At 36.5% G+C, this 19,071-nt stretch overlaps 5 protein-coding genes across 7 annotated transcripts in view; 3 read left to right on the top strand and 2 right to left on the bottom strand.

Moving 5' to 3' along the window:
- The first annotated feature begins 7,419 nt into the window (after nucleotides 1-7,419).
- On the top strand, nucleotides 7,420-9,099 carry LOC120082706 (60S ribosomal protein L11-1). The gene is made up of 5 exons (XM_039037985.1): nucleotides 7,420-7,577; nucleotides 7,695-7,802; nucleotides 7,910-7,952; nucleotides 8,058-8,253; nucleotides 8,731-9,099. Exons 1-5 carry the CDS (start codon nucleotides 7,575-7,577, stop codon nucleotides 8,927-8,929), a joined length of 549 nt encoding a protein of 182 aa, XP_038893913.1. The 5' UTR covers nucleotides 7,420-7,574; the 3' UTR covers nucleotides 8,930-9,099.
- A 315-nt stretch (nucleotides 9,100-9,414) lies between these two features.
- LOC120082705 (SAP-like protein BP-73) lies at nucleotides 9,415-10,940 on the bottom strand. 3 transcript variants are annotated; one of them, XM_039037982.1, is made up of 3 exons: nucleotides 10,662-10,940; nucleotides 10,203-10,558; nucleotides 9,415-9,959 (listed from the first exon to the last, which is right to left on the bottom strand). In XM_039037982.1, the coding sequence occupies exons 1-3, from the start codon at nucleotides 10,793-10,795 to the stop codon at nucleotides 9,610-9,612; spliced, it is 840 nt and encodes a 279-aa protein (XP_038893910.1). In that variant the 5' UTR covers nucleotides 10,796-10,940; the 3' UTR covers nucleotides 9,415-9,609. The 3 variants fall into 3 exon arrangements, with proteins under 3 accessions (XP_038893910.1, XP_038893911.1, XP_038893912.1); XM_039037983.1 differs by having other exon boundaries at nucleotides 9,415-9,947; XM_039037984.1 differs by having other exon boundaries at nucleotides 10,203-10,541; nucleotides 10,708-10,940.
- Nucleotides 10,941-10,998: 58 nt separating this feature from the next.
- Nucleotides 10,999-14,070, top strand: LOC120082703 (pentatricopeptide repeat-containing protein DOT4, chloroplastic). Its single transcript, XM_039037980.1, has one exon. The coding sequence runs from the start codon at nucleotides 11,031-11,033 to the stop codon at nucleotides 13,665-13,667; it is 2,637 nt and encodes an 878-aa protein (XP_038893908.1). The 5' UTR covers nucleotides 10,999-11,030; the 3' UTR covers nucleotides 13,668-14,070.
- Nucleotides 13,793-15,856, bottom strand: LOC120082704 (receptor-like protein 51). Its single transcript, XM_039037981.1, has one exon. It carries the CDS (start codon nucleotides 15,477-15,479, stop codon nucleotides 14,118-14,120), a length of 1,362 nt encoding a protein of 453 aa, XP_038893909.1. The 5' UTR covers nucleotides 15,480-15,856; the 3' UTR covers nucleotides 13,793-14,117.
- Nucleotides 15,857-16,077: 221 nt separating this feature from the next.
- LOC120082708 (glutamic acid-rich protein-like) overlaps nucleotides 16,078-19,071 on the top strand; it is a 3,796-nt gene continuing 802 nt past the window's right edge. The window contains exons 1-3 of the mRNA XM_039037986.1: nucleotides 16,078-16,269; nucleotides 18,456-18,497; nucleotides 18,637-18,735. Of these exons, the coding sequence (XP_038893914.1) occupies nucleotides 18,646-18,735 (90 nt within the window). The 5' untranslated portion in view covers nucleotides 16,078-16,269; nucleotides 18,456-18,497; nucleotides 18,637-18,645. The remainder of the gene's footprint in view (nucleotides 16,270-18,455; nucleotides 18,498-18,636; nucleotides 18,736-19,071) is intronic.

The raw sequence follows: 19,071 nt of genomic DNA, 5'->3' as shown, positions 1-19,071 counted from the left end.
CTCCCTCCCTTGCGCTTCCCATCCCTTCTTTGAACTCGTGCTCTCATTCAAATTAAATTAATTCAATATAATAATGCTCTCACGTGCTAGGATTTTTCCTATCTCTCGCCTACTTTTCATTCCTCCTTTACGCTCACGCTTGCGTTTGCGTTAAACTAACTCAATACAATAGTTCTCTCACATGCTAGGACTCCTCCTTCCTCACTTGTACATGTTTGCGCTCATCTCCTTGCACTTGTGCTCGTAATAACACTTGCCACTCTGAAACATCATTGGTGATGTACGGGAGGCAGTATAGCATGCTCTTAGTATGCTCTAATATAGTATATGGTTATGATTTGTTATTCTAAAAAATTGGGACAAACAACATTAACCATCCGAAATTTAAGTCATCCATGCAAAAAAAAAAAAATTCATAAATGACATGTCTTCCTTTTTGTCCATATCATTGGATGTCAAAACTCGATTAGTCTTACCTGTGAACTGATTGTAATTAAGATACAAATCTTAAGAAACGTTAGATTTACAACTTCTCTTGGAATATTCCCTATAAAAGAAGAACAAACTTTTAAACAGAAGCCCAACAAAGAAAAGTTAGAACCTACTTAGTACCTTCCTAACTAACCCATCTGCCTAAGCCAGGGGGTTGTACAAAACCTTACTTGAAATCTGGTTTTCTTGAAGATTAAGCATTCTAAGTGAAGTTAAGTTGAAAAGGGAGGTGAGAATGAGGCCAGAGAATTGATTGCCATAAAGATACAATTCTTCCATTCTCTGCCATCGCCCTATCCACGAAGGAATCTCTCCACTGAAGTTATTGTTTCCAAGACTGAGCAGTTTCAACCTAGGCAAATTGATGAACTCAATAGGTAAAGGGTCATGAAAGTTATTGTTCTTGATAGTAACATAAGTGAGAAAAAGAAAGAGTTCTCACTTCAGGAGGAAATGTGGCTGTGAGACCCATGTAAGAAAAATTGAAGCTTGTCACTCTATTGTGTTTTTTTACCACATTCTATGCCAACCCAATTGCAAACTGAGGTTGTTGCAGACCAATTGTTTGTGATAATGCCATAGGGATCACTTGTGATGTGAACTTCGAGAGCAAGAAGAGCTATTTGGTCTGTGGTGATGTTTTGAGAGGCCACGGATAGATTGGCTATTACAAAGTATGAAAAAAAGGCTATATGTTGTATTTTTTTTCTAGCCTAATACATTTGGACCCTTTATTATATTCAGTGGTCTTGTCTTTTTTTCAGCACATTAATTTGGCTTCTTATTGGGCTTGGTATACTCTTTGTACTCTACAGGGAAAGAGTATTGTTATAGTTTCTTTTAGGCTAGCTGTTTATGAGTGAACTAGAAGAACAAATAAGGAATATTCCTCCACTAAATTTTTTATAGAAGGTTGCATGGGATTGGTTGATTGGTTGAGGTATGTCACCTGAATTCGTTTTTCCTTCTAGGGATATTTATCGTGCATAAAGTGGTCCAGCTGAAGTGTTTCCTTGATATAATTAAATGGCTGATTGAGCATTTAGGGGAGCATCGAGGAAGCGATTAAGCATACATCGAGTAAGCGAGTAAGTATACTCGATGCATGCAAGCGAGCAAGCTTTCAAATGAGCAGTGAGCAGCGAGTAAGCGAGCGATCGAGCATCGAGTAAGGTGCTAGCAAGGATCGAGTATGAGTATGCAAACTCTGAATTACTGGCTATTTAAGTGTTTTCTTCTTATTGCTGTTATGACGAATTTTGTATTTCCTCTTTGAAAAGAAATTCCTCTGTATTCTTGTTATGAATATCAATAAAGAAGATTGAGAGACCTTTCACAATGGATGTAAATCTCACCTTGAAATTGAACGACTATAATTTCTGTATTGTTTGTTCTTTCTCCTTTTCTTATTTTATTTTCATTCAAGTATTTCCTTTGCATTACAATACTGAGCTGAAAAGTTAGTAAGTATAGCTCAGGTCAACACTATAGCTATGAAACCCATATCTCAATTTCTTACTTAAGCAGGTAATTAAGGAAATTAACTAAGTATAAGTTAAATCCTATGTTGAAGAGAAAGAAAAATTCTAAGTATTGGAATAGGTTTTCTTTGAGTAGCTTAGAGTTGAGCCCTAACTAGGGAAATTTGGCTAAGTGTGAAGTCAAAAGAAACCATGTGTTTGGTGTTAGGAAATATTAACACATGAGGCATCTAATGAGGCTAAGTTTGTAGAGGTTATTAAGCCCTGAAATCCAAGTGTGGCCAAATGAAGAAAAGCCAGGCGTTAGACAAGGCATGCGACAACCAAGTTTTGAAGGTTAGCATGCATGCGATAGAAATAAGTGTGTGCGAGTGTGGCGCTAGGCGTTGGAGTGTTATGCGTACGAATGATCATATAGCTACATGCGGTGCTAAACGATGCGCTAGACGATAACACTACACGATAGGCGATGACGCTACACGATAGGCAATGACGCTACACGATCAGCATAAGTGCTAGACGATAGCACTAGACGATAGCGTTAAACGATGGACTTGGATGCTAGACGATGCGTTAGGCATGAGTGCTAGGCGATAGACACAAGCGTTAGACGATGGCGCTACACGATAAAGTGTGAGTGCTAGATGATGGGCGTGATGCGTTAGATGATGGTTCAGTGCTACACGATGAGCGACAGCAAGAGATACGTGATAAGCGACAACGAGATCGTTAGGTGATAAGCGAAAGTGAGAGATCACTAAATGATGAGCTATGTGATAGGCTATGCGCTGAAAGATGAGCGACAACGAGATCGTTAGGTGATAAGCGACAACAAGAGATCACTAGATGATGGAGCTATGCGATGGAGCGTAAGTGTTATGCGATGGGCAGACGTTAGACGATGAGTGGCAGCGAGAGGGCTGGAAGATGAGCCACAGTAAGATCGTTGGGTAATGAGGGACAACGAGAGATTATTAGACGATGAGTCATACGGTAACACAAGGGCTATACAATGTACTACGAGCCAAGGATATCCGAGGGCTGTGGGCTGAAAAGAACTAACCAGACATATGGCAATCAAAGGGGATATTTGAAGACCATGCAATTTGAGTTGGGCGAAGGAGAAGGCATGTAAATCAGTTAGGTTTAGCTGAAGAAAGAAGAGGCAAACACTTCAAGCTAGTGGTGGCAAAGTAGGGCATTGACAACATGAAAAGGGAACGCCTAGGCATGCTGCAAGCTGGAGGTGTCAAGACAAGGTGAAGTAGAAACGTCTATAAATAGGGCAAGGGGCTTCACTTCAGTACACAAAAAGCATTTCCAGTTCGAGAGATCACCTAAGAGGAGAAGTTAAGAGTAATTAAGAGGAAACCTTGCGTCGAGCAAAGGAAGGGTGCATTGATCTGTGCATTGATCAAAGCAAGGACGCAGGGGCTATGCAGACTATACGAACAGACAACAGTACTAAGTTCAAATGAGAAGTTCTTCCAAATTACTCGTGCAAATCAGGTGGTTCTTGAAACAAAAGCTTTTAAATTGAATGTAGTTTCAGTATAAAGGTTTGCTATGAGAATATTCTAAGCGTAAGGCTGTCAAAATTAAAGGGAACCAAGAGGTGCTCACTAGTAAGGTGACAGCCGGGCCAAGCGAAGAAAACTTGAGACTCTAAACTCTCGAGAGGGAATCTCAAGACCAAACTTTAAAGTAAGTTGTTAAGACATTTCTAAACATATTTGTAGAAGGAAATGTCTTGAGATATGGTCCGGAATGATGAGAAATCTAAGCTCCAAAATGAATCTGAAATAGGATTCGACAAGAGGCCAAGGGAAACCCAGTGAATTGGGAAGGAAAAGAAATCCCAACAGATCACTGTGACTGGTTTCTTATTTTAGTCTTTTAGCATATTCTGAATTATATGCTATTGTTATGAATGAATACTTGTTACCATGAGGAGAGCATGGGATTGGGATAGTTAGGGGGTCAATGAACCTAGCTTCTAAGCCCGAGATAGAACCTCACAGGATGGTCAGGGGTCCGAAAAGTCTAGTTCCTGATCTTGTAGGAGGAACCTTGTATGGGATGGTCAGAGGGCCAACGAGCCTAGCTTCTGAGCCCATAAGAGGGAGAATTATGTGCACATAAGGTTATAAATATTTTAAATGTGAAATGTTAACTATCTACCTATGTGTAGGTAGGTTTGTGAAAAGCTTCATTTAGGATGAAGGTTTGCATAGTAACCTCATGTTATGATATGTTGAGATGTTTATAAGTTGAAATATACTTATAGAACTATAATTCCACTCACTGGGCTTCAAAGCTCATGCTTTATTTTCATGTTTTCCTTGCAGGTAGCAGAAGAGTCCGAGTTGCAAGAAGTGGTCGAGGTTTGCCATGAGATAGATTAATTACTAGAATAAAGTTTGTAGTCGGGATTGGGCTACTGTTGTAAAACATAGATTAAAACGTGTAAACTGGTTTCCTAAACAAAGTTGCAATTTCAGTTATTTTCGTTAAGTTTTTCGCTGCAAAATTAATTGTTTTAAAGGATACTAGTAAGAGTGGACAATGGATGTCATGAAAGAGTAATATCTGTTGTCTTCACGCCTCCTTTTGGGTAAGAGGTAAACTCGAGAAGAGTGTGACAATAGTACAAAAGAAGCAATTTTTCTCCATGATTTTGGAAGAGAGATGGATATTGAGGTGTTTGTCTGTGATATTGATATATAAGGGCTACTTAGTTATGTTTTCATTATGAAAATTGTTGGTTGTGTCAAAACTTAGACTGTATTTTCATTCCATCACGAGATCAGTAGAATCTTTTCATATAAATATACTCATTAAATGATGCCATCTGTGTATGGATGCATTGACTTGAGGATTTATATACAATTTGGCACCCAAAATTTTGATTGTTTTTTGGCCTTTTCCCTCTTGGCCAGGTAGAGGATAAGTTAGGCCATTGGCACCTTCTCTTAGAAGTCAACTTGTCACTCACGGCATCTTTAAGCACAAGAAACGGGGAGATTGATTAGATCGACCATTTAATGGGCCAGCATTCTTCAAATAAGCTACAACATTTCTTTGACTATGTGATTAAAATTTATGGTTTTTTTCCTTACTTTTCTTTTAAAAAAAATTCTTGCATTATTATTATTGTTATTATTTGTTTTGGTCAAGCAATGATCATTCTAATCATTTACAGCCAGAAACAATCTGAAAAAGTCAATTGCATTAATTTAATGATGGGAATCATAGTTTTGAGTTGGCCCAAGATTTGGCAAATTTCTAGCCATTGCTCACTGTGCCCATTTTCATGTTGCTAAATATTGCTGATTTACAACCATTTTTTCATTTACTATCTTGAAAATTCCAAATAATTTACGTCCATCCATTTTTTTTTCTTAAGAAAATTTTGGCTTTATTGTTTAGCAGAAGTTCTAAGGCCAACATTAACTGTAGCTAAATAAGTTATGGTTCATTGTTGCCAATTATGTTAATATTGATAAGATTGTTATTGAACTTTTGTTGTTGATGATATTTTTACACTATATATCAAAAGTCTTGATTGGTTCTTCCTTTAATTTATGGAGATGGTCTTGGTCGAAGTTTAATAATGAGTCATAAAACCCATGCATTGTTCACCACATATGGGTAAATTATTATTATTATTATTATTATTTTTTGTTTCTTCTTCTTTTTTCTTTTTTTTTTAAAAAAAACTTTTTTATCAAGGACATATAGTTTCAATGTTCAAAGTTAGCCTAAACAAATTATCCATTTTAATTGATATAACAAAGATGATACTATTATAATAATCGAATGCATCAAAGAGATGATACTTCCTCTTAACAACAATAATTTGAATAATAAATTAATATTGTTGGTATAGGAAGTCATAATTGTAATTGACCTAATTTAACTATCATAGATAGACTCTATAAGAGGCGTACTACATAATTGTTATAGTTAAAGTTTATCAGTGGCATAATTTATCACATATAGACTTCAATCACAATGAATGTATAATGATTTTCCATTTTAACAATAACAAATATAATATTGTTTATCATCTTGTATTATTGATGGCAGTTTATCAGTTATTGTAGTCTATTACTAATAAATTCATTCTAACGATAAAGTCTATCACGCTAATACTACACATATCATCGTAGATTGAAAATATAACTTTTTTTTCCTTCTTCTAAGAAGAAAGCATATATGGCTTATGAGTAAAGATTAAAAAATCGCGATATATTACGATATATTGTCGATATATCCATAAAATTGTACATCTGATAGAGATATTAGAAGGTAAGAACATTTTTTTTCCAAAAATTGACAATATATCGTTGATAAATTTTTTTCATGGAAATATCCTTTGTGACTCAAGAGAATCATAGATATTTTGTCGATTTATTGTGACAATATCGTTAAGTTATCGTGGATATTTTGCCAACATGTCGCTTGAATATCTCTATATGTCATTTTTTTCTCTTTCCAATATCAAGCTATTCCAATGTGTTGCTTTTCCTAATTTTCAATTTCGAGTTTTTCTCAATTTTCAATCCAAAACTTTTATTTTCAAAGAATTTGAATTTGAAAAAACCACAAAAAAAAATAATTTTTAATCTCATGGAATGAGTTTGAACAGTCAATATGAACATAATATATCTATAACAATAATAATTATGATTATTCTCATAATAACTATAGTAATTTAAGTGACTATGGTTCCTATGATTATAGTACGTGGTGGTTTTAACACATTGATCTATATAAGGGAACCACAACTTCCACATGAAAGCGATGAAGTCTCGTGTATATATATATTTTTTTAAGGAATGTAGACTCAAACTTAGAGCCTCTATATTATCTGTATTCTTCGGAGCATCCTCATTTGGAGGGACACATAGTTTGATCTAAGGTATCTACCAATTGGTAGCATCAGGGTTTGACGTCGAGACTCATGGATGACATATTTTCACTTATGTTAAAAATTTGGAACATATTATGTGTCTTAAGAGTAATATTATCATTCTCAAATAAATTATGCTAATATGTGTTAGCACCTTTTAAATCATATTTTTATTGTTGAGTCTCGTATGTTAACTTCATTTTATATGACCTAGACTTTATTAATGAAATAGGTAGTTCATATTCATTTTTCGATTTTCATGATTCCATTACCCATCATAGTTGTTTAACTTCTAATTATTTATTTATATACTTAAAATCATAATTAATATTTACATAAGTTTGTTATGAAATTTCACTAAAAAATCATAAATATTTTTATAAATTTATGTGATATCGATCCGTAAATTTGAGTTATCATTATTTACATCATATTTTCGTCCTTGTCTATGAGTTATGAGAATATCATTTTAATTTTCCTTTTTTAATTATTCTTCAGACAAAATTTTAATAGACTAACCTTTTCCAGAGAAGAAAAATTACAGTGCTTAATTTTAACCGGTTACGGTGCCGTGAAAATTTGAAGGCTTAAGTTGAGCGACATCGGAGAAAAACCCTAAACCCCTTCCTCGTCCACTTCGTCTGCTGCGGCCGTCCGTTCCTCTGCCTTGGCTGCCTCATCCGACAATGGTACCCGTTTCTGTTAGATGTTCATATTTGTTTCATGTCTTATGATTGCAGTGTCAAATTTGTAGAGGACTAGCTGATTGATTTATATTTCTGACGCTAACCTGACGCAAATTGCAGGCTTCAGAGAAGAAGCTCTCGAACCCCATGCGAGATATTAAAGTCCAGAAGCTGGTTCTTAACATCTCCGTCGGTGAAAGCGGCGATCGTCTCACCAGAGCCGCCAAGGTTTCATCCCCTCTTCTTTAGCGCACTGGTTTTTCCACCTTTATAACTTCACCCCATTTGCATCTTTATTGATTTCTTGCATTTTATATCGGTTTCTTTATCCTCAGGTGCTCGAACAACTCAGTGGCCAATCCCCCGTCTTCTCTAAAGGTGCTGTGGCTATGTCATTTCAAATTTAAGTTGTTTTATTCTTAGCCCCTTAATTTAATCACTATTGTTTAGATTATCTAATTTTCGTTTCTGGGAATGAAACAGCCCGTTACACCGTTCGGTCTTTTGGGATCAGGCGTAACGAGAAGATCGCCTGCTATGTCACTGTGAGGGGCGAAAAGGCAATGCAACTTCTTGAAAGTGGTTTAAAAGTTAAGGAATACGAACTCTTGCGCAGGAACTTCAGTGATACAGGCTGCTTTGGTTTTGGTATTCAGGAGCATATTGATCTTGGAATCAAGTCAGTTTTCAATATTCTTATTTCTTTCTTAATCCTTTTGTGTTTTCTTTAGCTAAAGATCTTTGTGCTCGTTTTATGTTTTGCTGGCTCATTTGCAACCTTATGGCCTACCTTACAACGATCTGAGAACATCCATTCATTAGTTTTGATTTTTTCTGTAGTTACAGGAATTGCAACTGCCCTGACTAGAAATCTTTGAATACAGATTATAATGTGTTTGTCGTGATGTAGAAACATAGTTTACACGTGAATCAAATGCACATATTGAATTGAGACTCGAGAAGTTTAAACCTTTGATTGTATTTGGTTATGCATCAGTGGTTTTCCACTCCGTAAATTGTGTACCAGCTGAAAATTTATAAGCCAAGTAAAATCCTAAAGGGTCTAGTTTTCCTGACTTAGAATGCTAACGTATGCGCATTATTGAGCTTCATGGAGGCTGGTGTTTGACAAATAATTACTTTGCTTCATCTTTAGGTATGACCCTTCGACTGGTATATATGGTATGGACTTCTATGTTGTTCTAGAACGTCCAGGCTATCGTGTTGGTCGTCGACGTCGATGCAAGTCAAGTGTTGGAATTCAACATAGAGTCACCAAAGAGGATGCTATGAAGTGGTTTCAAGTTAAGTATGAAGGTGTCATCCTTAATAAGTCCCAGAACATTACAGGCTAGATCAATCCCTCAATTTTGGTGGCTTCTACAGGTTTTTGTAGTCTTCTTATTTTTGTATCAGAACTTTATTTCAAGGTTTGAAGACATTCATTAATTCTTCCTGTATTTGAACTTCAGACGAAAAAAATGGTTTCCTCCTAATGAGAAATTTTGTTATTTTATGACTCAAATTTAAGTTCCCATTTTTAATAGATGTACTTAAGGTTGCTTATCGTTCTTGGCATCCTGATTTTTTGCATCTAAGTTTGAAATGCAAGCAGTGGTAACTGTCAAGCAAGATGACTAGTAAGCTGTTATGTTTTTTTGTGGTTATTATGTGCCTAACATTAGATTATACTCGTGCAGTAGTTGATACTAACAGGAATTTGTTTCTGTGACCATGTGCACACTTGTATCTGTACTTGCCAGGATTAGGGTGCCTCTATGGATGCAGTCTGCTTCAGCGCAGCTGTTTTTGAACCTTACAGAATGTTGAAAAATTTCCGAGAATTAAATTTTAGAACATCGTCATAGATTTAAATGTATGAACAAATGTTTTTGAATGTTACACTGAAGGACCAGCTTGCAATTTTGTTAATAAAACATGTGAAGCAAGTAGAAAGAGGAACACCAAATGAAAAGTAAAAAAAATTAAAAATATAAGAGATTGAGGATTTCTCCTCAAAATGCCTCGACATGGCTCAGGATCCCAGGAGTTCTATGAGCTCATTTTTCTTCAATTTGGAGTAACCCTTAATTCCTCTAGATTTTGCTAGTGCTTTCAGCTCGGTAAGTTTCATATTCTTTATACTTGGGAACTTCAACTCCCTGCTTTCAGCTATGGCCTGAGTTGCATCAACTCTAGGATGCGAACCATTTCCTCGTGGGGGAGATGGGATTGGTGATCTCTTCACAAATTTAGAGGGTGGTCTAACCAACTGGAAATCTGCAGCTGGTGGTGAAGGATCGTGTATTTCCTTCTCTTCAGACGTGCCTTCACTTCTCAACGCTTTAGCTCCTGCCTTCTTTGAACTTTTGCCTGTCCATAGCTCTATTATTTGGTAAGCACAGATCGAAATCTTGTAATCATACCTTGTGACAATGTATATCACTTGGAAGTGTCGCCATGTTATTTCACGAGGTAATAACAATGATATTGCTAAATGTACTTGATGTGTATGTTGGTTCGAGAATAGAATCATATTGCCAATTAGTTCTTGCAAGATGCATTCATAGATTTAAAGGTGGACTAAATATCCCACAAAAGCATCAGACGAGACAATCAAGAAAGTACCTTTCACTTGCTTCCTTGATTCACGAAGAGTCTCTAAAATAGACTCGGCTCCATGTTCATCCTTGCAGGATTCTTCATCATTGGAGCTTGCAGATTCCTTAGCAATGGAAGTCTCAATCTTTCTGAAGAGAGCAATTATTTCCTCCTGGTTATTGTATTTTGATTTTTTTAGGTCTTCCTCATTCATATGGGCTTCTGTTTTCCTCGAAGAAGGTTCATTCTTCCTCGTTTTTCCTGGCGCAGAGATTCTACGAGGAGGCCGATTCCCTGCTTTTCCATCTGGTCTATTGTTTGAAACAGAGAGTTGAATGCCCTTACTTGGATAAACATCTGCAATGTCTGCCAAATTTAACAAGCTGCATCAAAAATTAATCCCTCAGCTTGTGAAGTTCACAAGATCTACAAATTCTGCAATTAAAAGTGATGACAAAACTCAAATAGATTGTTCACTTTAATTACTTGAACAATGGATTTGCGAAATTCAAGACAATTTCAGGCTCGATACCTTTCGAAGCGAACGTGGGTCTCCTTCCCAAAGAGACCAATTTGGGAAAGCGAATTAGAATTCGAGGCTGGAAAATTACTGCTTCCATCTGATTTTTCCCAGAAAAAATGCAATTCTACGAATATCCAAGTTGCATCAGATCCACAGGCTACATGTATGTTATATAGTCACAGCTGGGCCACAATGATTTCTGAAGCGCATGCTCCCACGTGGGCATCTCACTATTTATTCATTTGTCTCTATTATTGCTCACTCTCTTTCTATAATAGCAGAATTTCGTTACCCTTTTTGCTGTTTCTTACTGACGCTCATCCGCGAAAGCCATGTTACTGGTAGCAAAGCCCCCTACAACCTTCTGGCTATCTCCGGTCGGGTACGATCATCGTGGCTTATTGAGCTTGAAATTCCGGCAATCGTTTGTCTTTGTCAAACCTAATTCGAAATTTTCCTTTTCGAATTCAGCCCATGCATGTACAGAGGGCTACACCCCAGCATTGGAAACGAAAAGGAAAAGCTATATTGATGTTGAACTGGATAATTCCCACAAAATTGTCGAGTTTTGTGAAATGGGTGATCTCAAAAATGCTATGGAGCTTCTTTGCGGTTCTCAAAATTCCTACTTTGACTTGGATACTTATTGCTCCATCTTGCAGCTATGTGCTGAACAAAAATCTATACGAGATGGAAGAAGGGTTCATTCTATAATTGAATCTAATGGGGTTATGATAGATGGAATCTTGGGGGTGAAACTAGTTTTTATGTATGTTAAATGCGGGGATTTAAAAGAAGGGAGGGTGATTTTTGATAAACTTTCTGAAAATAAGGTTTTTCTATGGAACCTTATGATCAGTGAGTATTCGGGAAATGGTAACTATGGAGAGAGTATAAATTTGTTCAAGCAAATGCTGGAGTTAGGGATAAAGCCTAATTCATATACATTTTCTAGTGTTTTGAAATGTCTCGCAGCAGTTGCACGTGTAGAAGAGGGTAGGCAGGTTCATGGGTTGATCTGTAAATTGGGTTTTAATTCTTATAACACAGTCGTTAATTCATTAATTTCTTTCTACTTCGTGAGTAGAAAGGTTAGAGATGCACAGAAGCTGTTCGATGAATTGACTGACCGAGATGTCATTTCATGGAACTCTATGATCAGTGGCTATGTTAAGAATGGCTTAGAAGACAAAGGAATCGAGATTTTCATAAAGATGTTAGCTTTCAGTATTGATTTTGATTTGGCTACAATGGTCAATGTGCTTGTAGCTTGTGCAAATATGGGTACTCTTTTGTTGGGTAAGGCACTTCATTCTTATACAATAAAGGCTGCTGCTCTTGAGAAAGAAGTTATGTTCAATAATACTTTACTGGACATGTACTCAAAATGCGGGGCTTTGAACAGTGCCATTCGGGTTTTTGAGAGAATGGATGAGAAAACTGTTGTATCGTGGACTTCGATGATCACAGGCTATGTTCGTGAAGGTCTGTCCGATGGTGCAATCAAGTTGTTTGATGAAATGAAAAGCAAAGGCATTCTACCAGATGTCTATGCTGTTACAAGCATTCTTCATGCTTGTGCTATAAATGGCAACTTGAACAGTGGGAAGATTGTACACAACTACATCAGAGAAAATTACTTGGAAACTAACTCGTTTGTTAGTAATGCTCTTATGGACATGTATGCCAAGAGCGGCAGCATGAAGGACGCACATGATGTATTTTCTCACATGAAAAGGAAGGATGTTATTTCATGGAATACTATGATCGGAGGTTACTCGAAGAATCGTCTTCCAAATGAAGCTCTTAACTTGTTTGCAGAGATGCAAAGAGAATTAAAGCCCGACAGCACCACAGTGGCGTGCATCCTTCCTGCCTGTGCGAGCCTTGCAGCTTTGGATAGAGGGAGGGAAATCCATGGATATGCATTAAGAAATGGATATTCTAAAGACAAATATGTGGTTAATGCACTAGTCGATATGTATGTGAAGTGTGGGCTATTAGTTCTTGCCCGGTCACTCTTTGATATGATTTTCAATAAGGACCTTGTTTCATGGACAGTGATGATAGCTGGATATGGGATGCATGGCTTTGGTAGTGAAGCCATCAATACCTTTAATCAGATGAGAATTGCTGGGATTGAGCCCGATGAAGTATCCTTCATTTCAATCCTTTATGCCTGCAGCCATTCTGGATTGCTCGATGAAGGATGGAAATTTTACAATATTATGAAGAAAGAATGTCAGATTGAACCCAACCTGGAGCATTATGCCTGTATGGTGGATCTTCTCGCCCGAACCGGGAATCTGGTGAAGGCACATAAATTCATTGAAACGATGCCAATCAAACCAGATGCCACAATTTGGGGTGCGTTGTTGTGCGGATGCAGGATACACCATGATGTCAAACTAGCAGAGAAAGTTGCAGAACAAATCTTTGAGCTAGAACCAGAAAACACTGGCTATTATGTACTTTTGGCAAACATCTATGCAGAGGCAGAAAAATGGGAAGAAGTTCAAAAGTTAAGGAAGAAAATCGGACAACGCGGTTTGAAGAAGAATCCAGGCTGCAGTTGGATAGAGATTAAGGGCAAGGTCAACATCTTTGTTGCTGGAGATTGCTCCAAACCCCAAGCCAAGAAGATAGAGCTACTTCTGAAAAGACTAAGAAGCAAGATGAAAGAAGAAGGTTACTCTCCAAAAACAAGGTATGCTTTGTTAAATGCAGATGAAAGGGAAAAGGAAGTAGCCCTTTGTGGGCACAGTGAGAAGTTAGCCATGGCTTTTGGTATGCTGAATCTCCCACCCGGTAAGACCATACGGGTGACTAAAAATCTCCGAGTTTGCGGCGACTGTCATGAGATGGCTAAGTTCATGTCGAAGTCCGCCTCAAGAGAGATCATTTTGAGAGACTCTAGTCGATTTCATTATTTCAAAGATGGAAATTGTTCTTGTAGAGGTTACTGGTGAATAAATTGTTAGTGGCTTCATAATCCAATTGGTATTTTTGCTCTTTTTCCTATTGAAGTTAACAACTTTGCAAATGAATTGATGGATGAAAGGAAGAACCCAGTTCGAGACAGAGAGTTAGAAAGTTGAAAAACTGAACATAAATCTTATTGAGACAATACAGCAAATCAAGTCATAATAGGAGAAAAAACAAAAGCGAAAGAAATGATGTTGATAACACCTAAAATAAACACATCAAAACATGCCGCACTGAAAATCCTCCTCCCTTCAAATAATTGAAACCAATCCACTAAAAAGAACAAACGCCAACCAAATTATCTTGTCCCTACATTTACAGTGCTTATGCCTCTCATGATTTCTTTACTATTACTTCTAACCAAAAAGAAAGAAAAAAAAAAAAAAAGAACCAAAAAATTCTACTCTAAAAGTAAAACCAATTGATCTTCACTCTTAACGACAGCACTTGGACATACAAACCAGAAAAATAATGAGAAAAATTATGGAAGAAAGGCCAATTGCGACTCCAAGCACGACTTTATTGGGTCCATTATGAGAATCCTTGTGGTGGGTGTTAGAATTATCTTCATCGCTGTCATCGTAGTCGCTGTTTTCATCAGCTGACGAATCTTCCTTAGCTGGCGGTGGCGACAATGGAAGCCCATGTCTATCGCAAGGAGCTATTCCAAGCTTCAGTTTGGATGATAGAATTGAATGGTTGTAACAAAGATTGCTATTCCCTTTTATTCTAAAAATTTCCAACCTTTTCAAGAAAGACCCATTGAAAGGCATTACCCCATGAAACTGGTTGTTCTCGAGATTCAGATACTTTAAGCTCTTCATCTCTGAAAGGAAGCTCGGAATTGTTCCGTTAAACTGATTTGAGCTGAGATCGAGGTGAACCAATCCAGGAATTGCCGAAATTGATTCCGGGATCGATCCCGAAATCGAATTTGATGCCAATGACAGGTTCTGAAGCGATATCAGGTCCCCAATTGAAGTGGGTATCTCGCCAATGAACGCATTAGAAGCTAGATTCAGAGATTCAAGATCCTCCAACAGAGTAATCGAAGTGGGTAGCTTGCCTTTGAGCATATTACCCGAAAAATCAATGTGGGTAAGTTTGCGATTCAAATGCTTTGGAAAGTAACCCGTGAGATTCGCATTGGATATAGTCACAGACTTGAGGATATTCATTTTGCCGAGTATGACAAAAGGACCCGACGCGTTAACAGGGACATTGGAAACGGAGAGATCGGTGAGGTTCTCGAGACGGCTAAGCCAAACACCGGTGAGCCTACGGAGGCTGTTGGTGCAAGTGAAGGATCGGAGAGAGGCAACCAGATCGGCAGGGAAGCGAATGGGGGAAATAGGGCAGTCAACAAATTCGAGAGATCTGAGAGTGGAGAGGGATTTAAGAGCTGTGAATGACAAAGCGACATCGTCGGAGCAATTAGCCAGGCGGAGGAAAACAAGGTGGCGAAACGGCTCGGAAGAATCACAAACGGTGGCGTTGTGAAGTGAGGGTTGCTTGCAGGGGTCCTTGAAGGTGGGGATGCTGAGCGATTGCAGAGCTCTAAGTTGCTTCGGGTCAAGAGAGTTGGAAGATGATGATGGTGAAGAAGAAGGCGATGGCGATGTCGGTGGCAGTAATGGGCGTGCTTGGGATGGGGCGGAGGTCGGAGATGGAGTTGGAGGAACTTCAATGGGGGCCGCTGGAGTAGCAGTGGGCTTGGTGGCTATGGCGGCGGCGTTGACGGTGGAGATTAAGAGGAGAATCGAGAGAATCACGGCCTGTTGCAGTGGCGGTTTCATCGTTATTTAGAAAGACGTTGGGAGATTGAGCTGAAGGAAGCCAGCTGAAGCTCAGTGTAATTTTAATGAGCGAAGGGAGGAAGTGGCATGATTACTATAATACCCTTGCTTTTGCTCATTTTCACATAATGCCCAACTAACAATTTTGGCTGCTGACTAAGAAAAAGGAAAAACTGATGAGAAGTTAAAGCTTTATTTCCAAATTCATAATTAAGCTTTAATGTTGAGATCAGATCTTGATAGGTTTGATGATTAAAACCTACAAGTTATTTCCAATCATAGTTGTAAAGTGGGCCTTTTTAAATATAATAAAAAGGTCCAAATTATTTATAGTGGATAGCAAAATTTAATAAGAACTCAAAATCGGTAGAAGAAAGTCCAGTCCAAAGAGTGAAATACCGAAAGTATCTCTGCCCACACAAAAAATCACGATCCGATTACGGTTAAATCGGACTATCCAAATCTACCTGATACCTGCATCCGTCTTTCACGTTTTCTTCTTCAAACGACAAAAGATCTCAGTCTATCGTCCTCTATCTTACCGGCTTTTACCTTTGTGTTCGNGTCTTTCACGTTTTCTTCTTCAAACGACAAAAGATCTCAGTCTATCGTCCTCTATCTTACCGGCTTTTACCTTTGTGTTCGCTTCACGTTGCTGCTGCTTTAAATTGTGAATTTCTTCAACTCTGATACCGAAATTTCTCGAACCAAAGTTTACTTCATCTTCATCATCTTCTCCGTTTGTGCTTTCAATTTTTCAAGGTTACAGTCTATCATCATATCCTTCAAGGTAATAATCATTCTCTTTTCTTTTCATTTCATTAATTCTTCTATTTAATCATACTTATTAAACATTATTGAACTTAATTTTGTTTAACTAGATAGTAAGCAAAAAAAAAATAGTTAAAGTTGATGGAAGTAAAGGCAAAGAAAAGAAAATAATGAAAGTTGAATCATTAATAATTAGAGCAAAAATAAACAAATTTGAAGAGAAGAAGGTAAACTATCCATAGAACTTTAACAGCAATACATACTTGTTGTGCCTTTTGTCATCGATCTATCTTAGGAACTTTAGCAAAAACTTTAACATCAATCCATCTATATTTCATAAATTTGAATTAAGATAGATAGAGATAGAGGACTATCTCTGTCTATCTGAGATAGACTACAGATAGACAGAGATAGAAACTATCTCTATCTATCTCAGATAGACAATGATAAACATTGAACACTAATATCTGTTTCTATATGGTTTGCATTCTATATTAGTTTAGTTGAGTGGATCTATTCATAACTTTGAATTGAGATAGATGGAGATGAGATAGAAAGCGATAGAGCACTATCTCTATCTATCTCAGATAGACAGTGAGATATACAGAGATAGATATTATTAAATATTATTGATAGTTATCTTAATAATTGTCGGTGTTTTTCAAATTTTATTTTCTAACATATTGTTAAATATATCATTTCAACAGGTGGAACATAAATTGATCATGAAAAATGAGAATAGGTACTTAAAAGTTATAGTCTACTTTAGTGTAGAGGTCTTAAATTTGATAAGAACAAAGTTAGATGGAACAATTTTTCTAATAGTATTAAATGGCCTATTTGGACACTTTCTTAATATTAAAATGGCCAAAATACCCAACAAATTCCTCAACTACTTAATAAGAAGGCAATGCTATACAAAGAAGCCAAATGTCCTTGCATTTAACTTCAATGGCCATATAGCAAAAATTGGGTTGAAGGAATTTTGTTTAGTAATGGGTTGAAAGGTTCAAATTCCCTCAATTAGATTTAGGCCAAAGAAAAGTGTCTAAACTTAGGAATACTTTTTTTTCTCTTCATGACGATCATATAACAAGGAGAGATATAGAGAGAACTTTCAAAGCATTGTGCAATGAGGAGGAAGAGTCGTTGAAAGTTAAATTAGTCAATCTCTCCATCCTAAAAGCTCTTTTAATCCCCAAACAACAACACAACCATGTCAATTTCAAATATCTAAACATTTTAGATGATGAACAAGTCTTCAAAGAATATCTTTAGGGAAGATTGTCTTACAACCTAACCTATCAATTTTTTAAGAGAGCACCATATACTGAGAAGGATGTTGTCTACCTTCAAGGATTCCCATTAGTATTAGTTCATTGGGCTTTTGAGACAATCTCAAAACTTTCTGATTTAGATTTTGGATTTGGAATGAGACTTGGAATCAAAGGTCCAAGAATCATCACATGGGAGTACTTGGAGTCAGACGAATAGATGACTCTAAATGAGAACATTTTTGAAACTGAAGATGTAAGTAATTTCTTAAATGAGAATATTTTCATTGTCTATCACTTTAAGGATAGACAGTGATAGTGTTTTATCTTTGTCCATCACTAATAGACGTTGATAGACTAATATCACTGTCTATAACTGATGATGCTCATTTTTTTTCTTTAATAATTTAAATTTTTTGTTCACTTGTAGTTTTACATGAAACCACTTCATCCAATAGAAGAAAATTGTCAATCAATTTTCAAATATTTCATAAAAGTTGAGGCAGAGGAGGAGAAAGAGAGGAAAAAAGAGAAGGCGAAATAAAGACAAATGAACGGAGAAAAGAATGAACAAATTCAAGAAGAAGAAGCAAATAGAATAATGACAAAAATTAGTGAATTAAGAAAATGCCAACAGAAAATAGTAAAAGAACGAAAACTTTTGAAACAAGACCAAGAAGAAATCAAAACAATGTTGAGGTCAATTATGAAAATCCTAAATTGTAGACTTCCATTAGAAAATCTTCCACAACAAAAACAGCATGAAGAAGATGTGGAAAAAAAATAAAGCATCTTCTCTTAGCTTTCGAATATTGGAAGAAAGTCATGATCTTGATATAATGGTTGACTATGCAACAACATATTTATCTGGGGTAAGTTTTTTTTTTTCTTTTTTGCATATTTATTAATTAAAATTATTTTTTCCTTGTAGATCCAAGTTGAAAATGAGAGTCAAAGGGAAAAGGAAAGAGAGGTTTGTATGTACGATAGACAATGATAATCCTCTATCACTATCTATCTTAATATTATATAATTTTTTAAATTTCTTACTTTCTTAGATAGAAAACAATATATTCTTAAATAGAAAACAAAAACAAATTGTTTTCTTGTAGGAAACTGAGATGCAAACACAACAACTTGAAACAGAAGATGATTTAGATCTGATTCCAACTACAAATTTGGAAACACTCAAAACACAACTGTTGCCTGAGGTTTGATTATTTTCTTAATCTATTTTTTTGTTCAAACAAAAGAGATAGAAAAGTGATAGTCCTTTATAACTTTGTATCTCAGATAAACAATCTCACATAGACTCTAATAGAGGTCTATTATTGTCTATCTAAGATAGACGGTGATAGAGTGCTTGCACGTAAATGAAGATGAAGAAGACAATGAAACTAAACTTAAATTGAAATAGAATAGGAAGAAGATGTTGAAATAGACAAAGAAGAACAAAAAACTGAAGTAGATGAAGTTGGACCAGAAGAAAATAAAAAAAAAAAAAAAAAAAAAAATAGAAATGAGAAAATAATAAATATGGTTGTTTA

The sequence above is a fragment of the Benincasa hispida genome, chromosome 8, assembly GCF_009727055.1.
Source record: "Benincasa hispida cultivar B227 chromosome 8, ASM972705v1, whole genome shotgun sequence".
NCBI lineage: Eukaryota > Viridiplantae > Streptophyta > Magnoliopsida > Cucurbitales > Cucurbitaceae > Benincasa > Benincasa hispida.
This window is presented reverse-complemented; position numbering and strand designations above follow the sequence as displayed.